General features: G+C 41.7%; 3 protein-coding genes across 3 annotated transcripts; 1 reads left to right on the plus strand and 2 right to left on the minus strand.

Moving 5' to 3' along the window:
* The first annotated feature begins 2,187 nt into the window (after positions 1-2,187).
* Positions 2,188-10,758, plus strand: LOC106671920 (SET and MYND domain-containing protein 4). Its single transcript, XM_014402899.2, has 7 exons — positions 2,188-2,477; positions 7,127-7,298; positions 7,821-7,965; positions 8,040-8,233; positions 9,288-9,863; positions 9,916-10,342; positions 10,399-10,758. Exons 1-7 carry the CDS (start codon positions 2,298-2,300, stop codon positions 10,703-10,705), a joined length of 2,001 nt encoding a protein of 666 aa, XP_014258385.1. The 5' UTR covers positions 2,188-2,297; the 3' UTR covers positions 10,706-10,758.
* Positions 2,502-7,739, minus strand: LOC106671923. Its single transcript, XM_014402905.1, has 5 exons — positions 7,319-7,739; positions 5,742-5,861; positions 5,364-5,512; positions 5,060-5,279; positions 2,502-2,635 (listed from the first exon to the last, which is right to left on the minus strand). Exons 1-5 carry the CDS (start codon positions 7,514-7,516, stop codon positions 2,579-2,581), a joined length of 744 nt encoding a protein of 247 aa, XP_014258391.1. The 5' UTR covers positions 7,517-7,739; the 3' UTR covers positions 2,502-2,578.
* Positions 10,759-10,841: 83 nt separating the features above from the next.
* LOC106671921 (glucose dehydrogenase [FAD, quinone]-like) lies at positions 10,842-14,231 on the minus strand. Its single transcript, XM_014402900.2, has 4 exons — positions 13,921-14,231; positions 13,698-13,868; positions 13,097-13,642; positions 10,842-13,044 (listed from the first exon to the last, which is right to left on the minus strand). Exons 1-4 carry the CDS (start codon positions 14,111-14,113, stop codon positions 12,191-12,193), a joined length of 1,764 nt encoding a protein of 587 aa, XP_014258386.1. The 5' UTR covers positions 14,114-14,231; the 3' UTR covers positions 10,842-12,190.
* Positions 14,232-14,311: the final 80 nt, after the last annotated feature.

Genomic DNA, 14,311 nt, shown 5'->3' on the forward strand with positions numbered 1-14,311 from the left:
CTATCTTGGTAAATCTTATCCAGGTGGAAGTGAATCCCTTATTGGCAAGAAAAACGGCAATACTTGACAAGCACTGAGGAAAAAGTACAGGAGTTGAAGGAATATATAGAACATTTCTTTAAGTATAGCAGAAGTATTGACCATGGTGTCAAGTTAGATAATGGTGTAGATTTCATGAGGGAGGAGGTAGAACATGCCATTAAACTGTTGAAGTGTGGCAAAGCCCCAGGCCCTGATGGAGTTTTAAAATTGCTTAAGGAAGGACAATCCCTTTCCTTTCTGGTCGATTTATACAACAGCATCTGTAGAAGTGGAACCATCCCACAGGACTGGCTAAAATCCAGGCCAATTTGGATTCAGGAATGGATTTGGAACTCAGGCATTATTTAGTCTTATTATTTTATCTTATTTAGTTCAGCGATGTCTCAATGTCACTGTCGATATTTTTGTTTGCTTCATTGATTATGAAAAATCATTTGACTCATTTAAACATGATAAACTTTTGGGAATTTGTATTGGAATCATTGTGGTGGTCCGGGTAGATGGTCAGATATCAGAAGAGGTGTCAATTACGAAAAGTGTTCGTCAAGGTTGAATTCTCTCACCTCTACTTTTTTATATCTATTCAGAAAGAATTTTTCGGGATGCTCTGGAAGGAAAGAACCAAGGTGTGAAGGTGAATGGAGTTCTTGTTAATAACATAAGATACGTTGATAACACTGTCCTGCTTGCAACAAATCTGGCAAATTTGCAAGGATTGTTGTGTTCTGTTGCCACAGAAAGCAGTTCCATGGGATTACGACAACGTGAAGAAGACAAAATGGATGGTTATCAGTAAAAAACAAAATGGTTCACAGAACCTTCTCAAGATTGGCAGTGAGATAATTGAGAGAGTATCATCTTATAAATACTTGGGGTGCTAAGTCAAGGATAACTGGGACCCTACATGCAAAATCCGTTGTAGAATTGAACAAGCTAGAAATTCCTTCCAGAAAATGAGGAAAGTCTTGTACCGGAACTTATCTACGAAGGGAGATTTTTGTTGTATCAGGAGTCAGAAAAGATATATCTAGTATCAGACATGTCTTGTATCCTAGTATCAGGAGTTGGAAAAGATATTTCTAGTATCAGGAGTTGTCCATTGCAGGAGATATTTCAAACATCCTAGCATCAGGGGTAGTGAGTTGTATTTCTAGTATGACAGTATCAGGAATTGGAAAAAAATATTTCTTGTATCCTAGTATTAGGAGTGGGAGATTTCTGTTGTATCAGGAGTCAGAAAAGATATATCTAGTATCAGATATGTCTTGAGTCCTAGTATTAGTAGTTTGAAAAGATATTTCTAGTATCAGGAGTTGGAAAAGATATTTCTAGTATCAGGTTGTTTTCCATTTCAGGAGATATTTCAAACATCTTAGTATCAGGGGTAGTGAGTTGTATTTCTAGTATGACAGTATCAGGAGTTGGAAAAATATTTCTTGTATCCTAATATCAGGATTTATCAGTAAAAAACATAATGGTTCACAGAACCTTCTCAAGATTGGCAGTGAGATAATTGAGAGAGTATCATCTTATAAATACTTGGGGTGCTAAGTCAAGGATAACTGGGACCCTACATGCAAAATCCGTTGTAGAATTGAACAAGCTAGAAATTCCTTCCAGAAAATGAGGAAAGTCTTGTACCGGAACTTATCTACGAAGGGAGATTTTTGTTGTATCAGGAGTCAGAAAAGATATATCTAGTATCAGATATGTCTTGTATCCTAGTATCAGGCGTTGGAAAAGATATTTCTAGTATCAGGAGTTTTCCATTTCAGGAGATATTTGAAACATTATAGCATCAGATGGAGTAAGTAGTATTTCTAGTATGACAGTATCAGGAATTGGAAAAAATATTTCTTGTATCCTAGTATCAGTAGTTGGGAGAGACAAGTTCTTTATTGGTATCCATGGACAGCTTGGAATATTGTCGAGACTGGTCTTAGGTCCCTTTAACCCCTTGTTGTTGGTATTTTTATGATTTTATGTATAAATGTGTAGAGATTAGTGACCGTTAATCGATAGTTATTCAGATATCGTGAGATTGGTATTTTCACACCCGACCGCATCTCACGATATCTGAATAACTATTTTATGTATATATAACTTTTTGTTGTTGTTATGTCTAATATTTGGCGTCGTCGTCGGCAAAAAGGAATTGTCATTCTCTGCCCCCCGTTTCAGACCCTGGAAGATGCGCTGGTACAGTGCCAGAGTTGGTCTATTTTAGTCATCCTCGCCCATTCTAGCTCGAGACGATGGCCGATGATCAGCTAGAATGGCTTTGCTCCTCCGTCACCCTCCAATCGGACAAAAGGGGCTTTTTCCAGGAGTTCGCGGAAAACGTCTCCTCATCGGTCGACGAAGGATGGCTCAGGGATTTCGGCCTCCTCGCCATCGACAAAGAACGGATTCTACACTGCTATCGCGACCCTAAGGTGAGAGATTTTTCGAGAAAAAAATTTTTGTTTGTTAAATCAACGAAAATTTTATTTTTCGACTTTCAACTGTAAGTAAACCTCTTATATCCCCGGGACAATTAAGAATCCTTGTACGTCAGGCATGACTTTGCATCTGCGATTCTCCTTGCTAGAATCTGAAAAATTAAAAAAAAAATCTTTTAAATTTAACAATTGTTTTCTAACGAAAATTGACTATTTAAATACTAAACGTAGCTAAACGCTCAGTAATTTCCTTTAATCGTTCTTCCAACACCATACTGTATAATTATTTTCTCAATAATACCACAGTAAACAAATATGCTGTGTCACAGACTTCTTTGTTTTGAAATAAATATAGTATTACATAAAATATATAAATACAGCTGATACTTTATTATTATTAATGTTTGTTGGTGTTCTGTTCTTTATTACCTCTTGATTTATATTGTTTGTTAAAGGATCTTTGATCCGTAAATGTATATAAATAAATAAATGGGCGGTCGGAAAGAGTGTCCCATCACGAGTACTAAGAGATTTTCCACTCTAGTTTTGGAGTTTTAAGAGTTATTGACGTATTTCGGTCATTCGTTCAGGAGTGGTAGGTAGTTCCATTAGTAATGGCTTTATTGACCCAGAGCGTTCTGGCATAAAAGTTTTTTATTGTAAAGAACAGTAGGAGATTTCCAGAATAAGGAGTTGGAGGGGACATTTCTAGAATTATATCAGGTGATATGATGAGAAGAGATTTCCAGTTTCAGGAGTGGAAGATTCTTTTAATCTCTTTCTAGTATCAGGAATTGAAGGATAAATTTCTATTATAATAGTATAAAAAGTTATAAGAGATAATTACAGTACCATACCATCGGGAGTTGAAAAATAAGTTTCTAGTTTCACGAATTGGAAGAGATGATTTATGATGACGATCATATTTTCGAGGGCTGGAGGTGAAGTTAGTAGTATCAGGATTGGGATATATTTTAGGAGTTGGAAGAGGTATTTCTTCTATCTTAATATCAAAAACTGGAAAAATTCCTAAATCCTAGAATCATGAGTTGGAAGAGATATTTCTTGTATCCTAGAAATAGGAGTGGGAGGAAATATTTCTTGTATCAGGAGTTGTAAAAGATATTTCTAGCATCTTAGTATCAAGAGTTGGAAATGATACTTCTAGGATTTTAATGTAAGGATACAACAAGACTAATTGCTTGTATATTAGTATCAAGAATTGGTAAAGATATTTTTGAGATATTCCTAGGGTCAGGGAGTGGGAGGAGATATTTCTTGCATCAGGAGTTGGATATGAGTGGTATGTGATATTCCTTGTATCCCATTATCAGGAGTTAGAAAATATATTTCTAGTATTTTAGTAAAAGGAGTTGGGTGTGATATTCCTTATATCCTATTATCGGGGGTTGGAAGAGATATTTATTTTATTGAGAATTGAAAAAGATATTTCTAGCATCTTAGTATCAGGGTTAAAAAAGATATTTCTAATTTCAAGAGTTGTAAAATATATTTCCAGTATCATATGTTTCTTGTATCAGGAGTTGGAAAAGTTATTTTTAGCATCTTAGTATCAGGAGTTGGGAGATATTTTTAACATGATTATATCAGGAGTTGGAAGAGATATTTCTTGCATCTTAGTATCTAGAGTTGGAAAAGATATTTCTAGCATCTTAGTATCAGGGGTTAAAAAAGATATTTCCAGTTTCAGGAGTTGTAAAATATATCTCTAGCATCTTAGTATAAGAGTTGCATGTGATATTATTTGCATACAGTATCAGGAGTTGTAAAAGTCATTTTTAAGCTCTTAGAATCAAGAGTTTGAAAAGATATTTCTAGCATCTTAGTATCAGGGGTTAAAAAAGATATTTCCACTATCAGGAGTTGTAAAATATATTTTTAGGAACTTAGTATAAGAGTTGGATGTGATATTCTTTGCAACCAGTATCAGGGATTGGAAACGTTATTTTTAAGCTCTTAGAATCAAGAGTTGGAAAAGATATTTCTAGCATCTTAGTGTAAGAGTTTGATGTGATATTCTTTGTATCCTTGTATCAGGAGTTGATATGTTTCTTATATCATGAGTAGGAAAAATTACTTTTAAGATCTCAGTAGCAAGAGTTGGAAAGGATATTTCTACCGTCTTACTATCAGGGGTTGGGAGATATTTCTAGCATCTTAATATCAAGGGTTGGAAAAGATATTTCTAGCATCTTAGTATCAGGGGTTAAAAAAAGATATTTCAAGTTTCAGGAGTTGTAAAATATATTTTTAGCATCTTAGTATAAGAGTTGGATGTGATATTTCTAGCGTCTTAGCAACAGGGGTTGGGAGATATTTTTAACACGCTTGCTTCAGGTGTTGGAAGAGATATTTCTTGTATCTTAGAATCAAGAGTTGGGAAAGATATTTCTAGCATCTTAGTATCAGGGGTTGGAAGAGATATTTCTTGTATCCTTGTATAAATCTGCTATTTATGAAATATTTTTCGCTTCCAACATAAGGATCAGTTTGTGGTTTGGGCAACTCGTACAGCTCAAGTCTAAGATTAGGCCATAGCAGTGTCAGATACTCACAGCGTTCTTCCTCTCGATTTCCCACTGCATCTTTTTCCTGTTGATGGCCGAACTGGCGACGACCGTCCTAGGGAAGATTGGCTTCGGTTTCGACTGCCCCCTCATCTTCGCGAGCCTCTCAGCGAGTCGCATGTTCTCAACGGCGATGTCCCTTGTCTTCCGGCGGCCGAACGTCTTCTTCTGGTCGACGTGGAACGACCCAGGCGACGTGGACGCCATCCTCGAGTGCAAAAAGACCATTTGTATTTTTTATTTATTTATTTATTTTTAATTTTTGGGAGGGTTTGGATTTTTTTAAACTTACGATTTGGTGTCGTTCTCGCTGAACTCGGAGCAGACGTTCTCCTCGTTCTCCTCCTCGTCCTCTTCCTCGTCTTCATCCTCGTCCCTCACGCTCTCCTCGATGTACGTCGCGCAGTCGTCCACCTCGTCTAGTTTGCTCTGCACGTCCATCTATTTTCGGTGTTTTTTTGTGTGTTAATAATCGAGTACAAATTGTGAAAATCAAATCAAAATCGAACTTTTAAACCCCTTTTTTCTAGCGAAGGAAAAAATTATATCAATAAAAAAACAAGCTGTTTTGCTATAAAAACAAAACAAAACAATCTAGACAAATGGTCAAACCATATGGTGATTCATTATAATGAAGTACACAAAAACACAAATACATTAAAAAAATCACCTTGAGCTTCGTGAAAGCTTTGTCCAAGTCCTTCTTGAGATTTTCGATCTGTATCTGCTCCTCGAGATACTTGATAGCCGGGATCTCCCTTCCGTCGGACGTTTTCACGTTGAGCGTACCCTGGGAGGACGAAAAAAGTTACTGGACAGACTAAGGAACCAATGATACTTGAGAATTCGTGGAGATGTCCTTACGCGCCCCTCGATACTCCCAACAACCTCACTATTATCATTTAGGATCCCTGGACGATCCCACAACTGCTGATCTTAGCAGACTTAGCAAACCGGTGATACTTAAGCACAAAATGATAACCCTTGGCAAACCAGTGATCCTTAAGTTACAATTGAAAAGATGATCCTTAAGTACCAAACGAGGGAGGCGTCGGTGGTTACAACGGTGTAGGGTTGATCACTGTAAGTTAAAGGTCTCGGGTTCGAATCCAGCGGCCCTGTATTCGAACCCGTCTTACAGATAGTATTACAAAGCAGTTGATAACCATCGTAAAAACGTATCAAACGATAACCCGTAGCCGATGATCCTTAACCACCTAAAATTAACTGTTAGCAATTCGATGAGCCTTAACCACCAACTAGGAACCTTTGGCAAATGAACCTTAAGTATCAAATGAGAAGATGATCCTTAAGATCCAAATGATAACCATTAGCAAATTCGATGAGTCTTAACCACCAACTTTTAACCTTTACCAACTTTATGCATCAAATGATACAGATGATCTTTAAGTACCTATTTATGACCTTTAACCAACTGATGATCCTTAAGTGCCTATTGATACACTTACCAAACCGATGATCCTTAAGCACCAAATGATACCGATGATAATTAAGTACCTATTTATAACCCTTAACCAATTGATGATCCTTAAGTAGCGATTAATAACCATACCAAGCCGATGACCCTTAAGTAACAACTGATAACCCCTCAGATGTAGATGTAGATTAGTCAGGGACTAATACTGCGCCCTTTAAGAGCTATTGTATCTCCCGTTCTGTGCTAATAGCACTCCTCTGAGTCCCAGTTCATCAAGGAACTTTATTATTAGGCCTGGTTTCAGTGGTTGAATTTTTTCTACGGTTCTGATAACCTTTAACAAACTGATTATTCTTAAGCACCAATCGATAACCTTTAACAAACCGGTGATCCTTAAGCACCAACTGATAACCCTTAACAAACTGATGATCTTTAAGGACCTCCTGATAACCCTTTGGATACCAGCGGTCCTTACGTTCATCTGATAAGCCTGGCCAACTTCCATTGATCAGAAGAATATTCCACCTCCCTTCTGATCATTCTCAACCAGCTTAGCTACACTAACAATCCGAGAAATATTGGTACGGTGTGATCAGATGTGTTTCTGCGTGTTTCAGGTGAAACCGTTGGTCCGGTCGACCCTGGCCAACGTGCAGCGTATATTCAGAGGGAAGTGTGCCCCATTCTCGAAGACGAAACGAGAGGAGGCGGACCAGTTTTACAAAAGGGGAAACAACGAGAGGGCAGTCACTCTGGCGAACCAGAGCGTGGCGAGGGCTCCTTACCCAGGTCAGTGGGCGGATACTCACGTCGTTGTAGGTGAGGAGGCGCCTGTGCAGTTTTTTCGTCTTCATCGCCAGCTGCCTCACCATCTCGAGGACGACGACGAATATCATGTCAATGTACTTGAACACGGGCCCCTTCTCGTCCTCCTTCTTATCCTTGCAGAAAGGCCTCAGAGCCTTGGCCGCCTCGAAAAACGCACCCGTCTCGATCCTCTCCCTCATCCCGGAAAATCTTTGAAAAATAGGCCGGTGTTTTTTTACGACTTTTCCTTTGTCTGTCTGATTCTGGATTTCTGTCTTGTTTTTTTTTCCTTCAGTTTTTCATTTTTTGGGGCCTTACTGAAACTTTCAAACTAAAAATTTTGGTGTTTTATTTTTTTTTAGAAAATTTTTTTTATATAGCCCGAAAAAAGAAGTCTGTTCTAAATTTTGTTTTTGAAAGAAAACATTTGTTAAATAGCCCACATTTTATTTTATTTCCCGCGAAAATTTCAATTTTTTTTTTTATTTTTGAATAAAACAAAAGGTCTGGACATGACGGTGGACGATGGACTCTCGCTGCCACTGGCACTCTGGGTACGCGCACGTCCATTCCACGCCTCCGGCAAATACAGGCTGGCACTCAACGACGCCCAGCTCGCCGTCAAAAACCGACTCCCTGAGGATTTAAAGCGAGTGACGGCATTTTCGGAAATGTCAGACGTTTATCTATTTTAAAACAGCCCGTTTTTTTCCGTTGAGACAGGTTGAACGCCTACGAGCTCATCTCCGACTGCTTCCTCAGACTGGGACTAAAGAAGCAGGCCGAAATCGCGCTTAGGATAGTTGTCAACCTCGCCATGATCAGAGGTGACAAAGGGTCGGAGGAGAGGCACCAGGCGATACTCGCGGACATCGACGCCAACGTCAACCCTGTGGAGGAATGGATGGGCGGAGAGGGTAAGGCGTGTTATGGTCATGGTTATAAGACTAACATCGAGTGGATTGACATGGATCATGACTCACGAGACAGACATGATTATTAGGTCTAGGTAATATCGTCGTCCTAACATTACTAGGATATATGATAGTTGTATGGGATGGCTTAACGTCATTAAGATAGGAGTGGTTGTTGTTTGAGGTGGTTGTGTTACATATGGACGTCTTCTCATTCCCCCCCAGATAATCATAACCAAGTTCTATGGCACTTAAGGGCCTCTAGATAAGCCTTAAATACATCCTATGATTCTTAAGTACCTCTGAATAATCGCCAACACCTGCTATAGTACTTAAGGACCTCGAGATAAGATTAAAGAGCCTCCTCATGATCCTTGAGCCCCCACCCCCCAATAATCATGAACAACTGCTGTGGTACTTAAGGCCTCTAATGATTCTTAAGCACCTCTGAATAATCGTCAACAGCTGCTGTAGTACTTAAGGACCTCGAGATAAGATTAAACAACCTCCTCATGATCCTTGAGCGTCCCCTAGATAATCATGAACAACTTCTATGGTATATAAGGACCTTGAGATAATTTTTAACTATCTCCTATAATTCTTAAGCACCTCTGGATAACCGTCAACACCAGCTATAAAACTTTACCAACCACTATCACCCTTTAAGCCCCCCCGATAGTTTTGGAACTATAAATAATGCTTAATCGTCTGTTTGATCTTTAAATACTTCTCAACAACTGCTATGGTAGCCTTGGAATGACCTTTAACAACCTTCCAACGATCCTCAAGCATCCCTGGATAACCTTAGCAACTGCTATGGTACTTAAGGACAACAAGATCATATTTAACAACCAATGTATGATCCTTAAGCATTCCTGGACAATCCTCAACGACTGCTATGGTACCTAAGGTAATAGGAAATAGATATTGTTTATGATTGCTTAACATTACTAGAATAGGGGTGTTCTTTGTAGTGACAGCATAATCTAGAATAGAGGGTTGCTTAAATTGGGGTAGCGTTGTTGTTTGTTGTTGCTTAATAAAATTTCATATCTAGAACTTCCGGAACTGCTGGAAGGAGAGAGTAGGGCGATGCCCTACTTGTCCTCATCCCTCAGCATGAAGCGTTCTATGGAGAAGGGCAGGTACATGGTGGCCAACACATCGATCAAAACCGGTTCCACCCTCGCCGTCGAAGAGCCCTACTCTTCGGTCCTCAGGTTCGAGAAGAACGGCACCCACTGCCTCAACTGTTTCAAAAGGGTCGAGACCGTGATACCGTGCCGAGACTGCAGCGGGGTAGCCTACTGCACGGAAGAATGCCGGCTATCGGGTGACCAGTATCACAAATGGGAGTGCCCGTTCACGGAGCTCATGATCGGCTCTGGCATGTCCGTCCTGAGCCAGCTCTCACTGAGGATGATCACCCAGTCGAACGTGCTCTTCTTTAAAGACCTCGTGACCGCGATACAGGACAACTTGGACCACCCTTACCTTCAAGTTTACAACATGGAGACACACTGTAAAGAAAGACAGCCTAAGGATTTCCTCTATAGAACACTCATGGCGCTCTTCCTTCTCGAGATACTCAGGAACTCTGGTTATTTCAAACAACATGGCTCACAAAACCCAGGTAAGTTTTTTCTTAAGGCAATTTTATTTTTTATTGGTTGGTTTTGTTATAGACGAGCTGTCCGATATGGAGGTCATGGTTGGCTGCCTGCTTTTAAGGCAGTTACAGCTGACTCAGTACAACGTACACGAGATTTATGAGACTTACGTCAAACCCGAGGGTAAACCGTGGACTTTGAAGGATTCCAAGGCGCATTACATTGGTGTCGGGTTGTACCCGTCTTCTTCTATGTTCAACCACGGCTGCAATCCGACCATGGCGAGGTATTTTATAGGAAAGAACCTTGTACTGAGGGCTGAGAGGCCTTTGGCGCGAGGAGAAGAGGTGACGGAAAACTACGGCGTCTCTTGTACTTTAAAAGCTTTCGAGGAGAGGAAGAAGACCCTGAAGGCTCGATACAGGTTCGACTGCTTGTGCATCGCCTGCAGGGAAAACTGGCCCAAACTGGCCGATTTGGATGAAGCTAGATTAATAATCAAGTAAATCTTTTTTTTATTATTATTATTTTAAATATAATTTATAATAAATTTTAAAGGTGTTCGAGGACCCCATGCGTCGGTGTCTTTGAATACAAGGAGGTGGTTGAGAGATGGAACTGCCCGGTTTGTAAGCAGAAAAACGATGTCCAACCGCAGCTGGCTAGGTGTGGGAGGTTCAAGGAGGAGTTTGAAAAAGCCCAAGGTTTGGTTGAAAGCTTGAAACTCGACGAGGCTGTTCGGACCCTGTGCACCTTGATAGATTCAGCTTCGGAGGTCGTCGCTCAGCCGAACAAGTTCCTCTACACCGCCATGGAATCCCTTCGTACGTGCTGGGCTTGCTCACATAATTTTCACCTACTTTGATTTATTTTTTCCATTATTGTCATTACTAAATAAAACTGTTTTATCGAAGCGTAGATTATTGCCAAAAGATTTAGAGTAATATGTATGCATTTATTTGACTTAGCTAATATGAAGTGTTTGAAGTTGCTGCTTAAATTAGAGGAGGGGAGTTGTTTGGTGATTGCTTAAATAATGGGGTGCGTTGTTGTTTAGGATTGCTTACAAAAGGGAGTAGTTATTGTTAGAATTGCTTAAATGGGATAGTGGTTGTTTGGGGTTGCTTAAATAAAGAAATAGTTGTAGTTTGAGGTTGCTTAAATGGAGCACAGGTAGTTGTTGTTTGGGGTAGCTTAAAGAGTGGGGGTAGTTGTTGTTTGAGGTGACCTAAATTGGAGGGTTGTTGTTATTTTGGGGTGCCCTAAATTGAGGGTAGTTGTTGTTTGAGGTGGTCAATAGGGGTGGGCATTAGTTGTTAGTTGGCATTGTTTGAATGAGGGGTAGTTGCTGTTTGGAAGTTGGTTAAATGAGGAGGCGGTAATTGTGGTTTGGGGTTGCTTAAAAGAGGCAGGGATAGTTATTGTTTGGGGTGGCTTAAATTGAGAAAGAGAGGAGGGGAGTTGTTTGGTGTTACTTAAAGGGGGAGGGGTAATTGTTGTTTGGGTGGTTTAAATGGGGGGGAGTAGATGTTGTTTGGAGGATGCTAAAATAAGGAGGTCGTTACTGTTTGGGGTTGCTTAAACGGTGGGGTAGTTGCTGTATTGAGGGTTGATTAAATAAGGGTGTAGTTTTGTTGTTTGGAGTTGGTTAAAGGAGTAGTTGTGGTTTGGTGTCGCCTGAATTGGGATTAGTTGTTGCTTGGTGGTGGACTATTGGGAGGGGTAGTTGTTTTTTGGGGCAGTCTCATTTGGGGGATGTTAGTTGTTGTTTATGGAGGTCTAAATGGAGGGGGGTTGTTGCAGTTTGGGGGTTGCTTGAATAAGGGGACGTCATTTTTTTTATCGTTGTTATTTGGTGTTGCTCAAATGTTTGCCTAATGTTTGGGGTGCCCTAAATTGAGGGAGGTAGTAGTTGTTTGGGAGTTGCTTAAGCAAGAGGGTCGTTGTTGTTTGGGTGTTGCTTCAATAGGAGGCTCGTTGTGGTTGGTGCTGCTCAAATCTTTGCCTAAATTGGGGTTAATTGTTGTTTGGGTACCCTAAATTGTGGGGGGGGGTAGTTGTTGTTTGGGAGTTGCTTCAATAAGAGGGACGTTGTTGTTTGGTGTTGTTCAAATGGTGACATAAATTGGGGTTAGTTGTTGTTTGGGAGTTGCTTAAATAAGAGTATCGTTGTTGTTTGGGTGTTGCTTAAATAAGAGTATCGTTGTTGTTTGGGTGTTGCTTCAAGAGAGAGTAGTTGTTTGTAGTTGCTCAACCTTATTAGAATGGGTGGTTGTGTTTTTTTTTGGGGGGGGTGACTTCATATGACTAAGAAAATGGTTATTGTTGTAATAATTTTATTCGACAGCATCTAATTAATACGGGGTGTTTGGTTGTGGTCGGTTTTGATGAAGTCGGATCCTCTTTCGGCGATCATGACGACAGGGGCGTTCGTGTTTCCGTCGGAAATGAACGGCATGATCGAGGCGTCTATGACCCTCAGACCTTCCAGGCCGCGTACCCTGAGCCTCTCGTCGACCACCGCGTCCGGGTCCGTCCCAGGGCCCATTTTGCAAGTCCCGACGGGGTGGTAGATGGTCGTCGTGTACGTCTCGGCCATACACCTCACTGACAAGTTAGAGCACAAAGGGTAGAAATCCGGCCTGAATGTACTATTGAACCGACGTAGAGCTGTCGTGTTCCCTATCGACAGTACGTACTCAATGGCTTCCATAACGATTTCCAGATCGTTCCCGGATGTGTAATAAGCCGGGTCGAGAAGAGGATAATCGAACGGGTCGGTCGACTTGAGCTTGATCCTGCCTCGAGAAGACGGACGCGTTAACAGACCCAAGCCTATCCACACCGACTCGTTGTTACTCTCCGAGTGATGAAACGAGCTGAAGTGCACCTCGATGTCGGGATAGTCCAAACCTGCCGGGACGTAGGACGAGTTGAGCATAGCGACCGCCTCGATCCCGTTTGGTATAGTTAACACCCCTCCTCCAGGAGGTCTCGCATATTCCAAGATTTCGTCTATATTCTCGATGTCTTCGTTCCTAACAGCGACCGGAGGGTTCGTCGAGAAATAAACTGGAGTGCCGAGATGGTCGTGTAAGTTGTAACCTACTGAGAGATTCTTTACCAGGGGGATGTTGAAACCCTTTAGATGCTCTTCTGGTCCGACACCGGATAGCATCAACAACTGTGGGCTGTTTATTGCACCTAAAGAATAGACAGCTTGAGTGTTGTTTTTTATTAAACAAAAAAGGATTACCTGCAGATAAGATGATTTCTTTTGTCGCGTAGACTTTGTATTGTCTATTGTTTCTTATGAAAGTGACCCCGGTGGCTCTGGTGCCGTTGAAGAGTATCCTCGTGACGAATGAATTCTCTGCGACTGATAAGTTGATCCTATTTCTGACGGGACGGAGGAACGCCCTGGAGGTGGAACACCTGGAACCGTCCCTCACGGTAGCCTGGAGCTTCATGAACCCGGTCTGGGTTTCTGCGTTGAGGTCGCCGGTTCTGAAGCCCAACTCGACGCCCCCCTGGACGTAAGACTCGGCGAGTGGGGTTTGAAACGGGTTCTCTTCGACCGTTAAGTATCCTCCTGTTCCATGGTACCTGGAGTCTGAGGAGTTCCTATTGTCCTCGGAGAGCCTGAAATAAGGCAGGACGTCCTCGTAAGACCAGCCGGGGTTGCCGAGTCCCGCCCAACCGTCGTAGTCGCGCCGGTTCCCCCTGATATATACCATGTAGTTCAGGGCGGAAGAGCCTCCGAGGACACGACCCCTGGGCCATCCGCACACGCCTCCGGTAGCTGAAATACAACGACCGTCAAGCCATCTATCGACCACGGAATTCCGCCAAATCACCTAAGCACGCGTTCTTTTGGGGTGTGGTCGTGTAATTCCAGTCCAAAGGTGTACCCCAGAGTAGTTGGGCGATAAGTGGTGTCTCGCTGAGGACCGTTTCGTCTCCACCGGCCTCGAGTAGGAGGACGGTCCAATCCGGCACCTCCGTCAGCCTGTTCGCCAAGACGCAACCTGGAAATATTACATGGAATACATCTATTTGAAAAGACCAGCTTGATTTTACCGGCTGATCCGCCTCCTACGACTATGAAATCGTATTCGTGCTTGATGTCCTCGGTACGGGTGTCAGCGACCCGTTCTCTGCTGTCCAAGCTCGGGTAGTTGTAATAAGTGACCGCGGCTATGAGGAGTAGGAAGAAGTTCGACTGTGTTAGCATTCTCTCGACGACTTTTCCAGATAAGCGGAGGCGGGGCATATATAGACTCGAGCCGGGGTCTTATCTAGACAATAATTTCTCGAAGTCGTCGGAAAATATCGAGGCCGTTTTTTCCCTGGAACATTATCGGCAGCTAAAGTTCAAAAAACTGGGTTTACCGCGTTGCGCAAGACGATGAACGGTTTTTTCATCCTTGGACGTGTAGGCTACAGGCAGAACGAGCTAAACGGGCGAATT

The sequence above is a fragment of the Cimex lectularius genome, unplaced genomic scaffold (genome assembly GCF_000648675.2).
Source record: "Cimex lectularius strain Harlan isolate CLEC.00 unplaced genomic scaffold, Clec_2.1 scaffold14, whole genome shotgun sequence".
Lineage (NCBI taxonomy): Eukaryota > Metazoa > Arthropoda > Insecta > Hemiptera > Cimicidae > Cimex > Cimex lectularius.

Bases quoted from the DNA above. Each gene is read 5' to 3' on its own strand.
- LOC106671923 (XM_014402905.1), bottom strand. From the start codon at position 7,516: ATGAGGGAGAGGATCGAGACGGGTGCGTTTTTCGAGGCGGCCAAGGCT. The intron at 5,862-7,318 runs GTGAGTATCCGC...TCGTCCTCCCAG, and splicing joins GCCTCCTCACCTACAACGAC to GGTACGCTCAACGTGAAAAC. The intron at 2,636-5,059 runs GTGAGTATCTGA...TTAATTTTTCAG, and splicing joins AAATCGAGAGGAAGAACGCT to ATTCTAGCAAGGAGAATCGC.
- LOC106671920 (XM_014402899.2), top strand. From the start codon at position 2,298: ATGGCCGATGATCAGCTAGAATGGCTTTGCTCCTCCGTCACCCTCCAA. The intron at 2,478-7,126 runs GTGAGAGATTTT...TGCGTGTTTCAG, and splicing joins ACTGCTATCGCGACCCTAAG to GTGAAACCGTTGGTCCGGTC. The intron at 10,343-10,398 runs GTAAATCTTTTT...TAAATTTTAAAG, and splicing joins GAAGCTAGATTAATAATCAA to GTGTTCGAGGACCCCATGCG.
- LOC106671921 (XM_014402900.2), bottom strand. From the start codon at position 14,113: ATGCCCCGCCTCCGCTTATCTGGAAAAGTCGTCGAGAGAATGCTAACA. The intron at 13,869-13,920 runs GTAAAATCAAGC...TAATATTTCCAG, and splicing joins CGTAGGAGGCGGATCAGCCG to GTTGCGTCTTGGCGAACAGG. The intron at 13,045-13,096 runs GTAATCCTTTTT...TCTATTCTTTAG, and splicing joins AGAAATCATCTTATCTGCAG to GTGCAATAAACAGCCCACAG.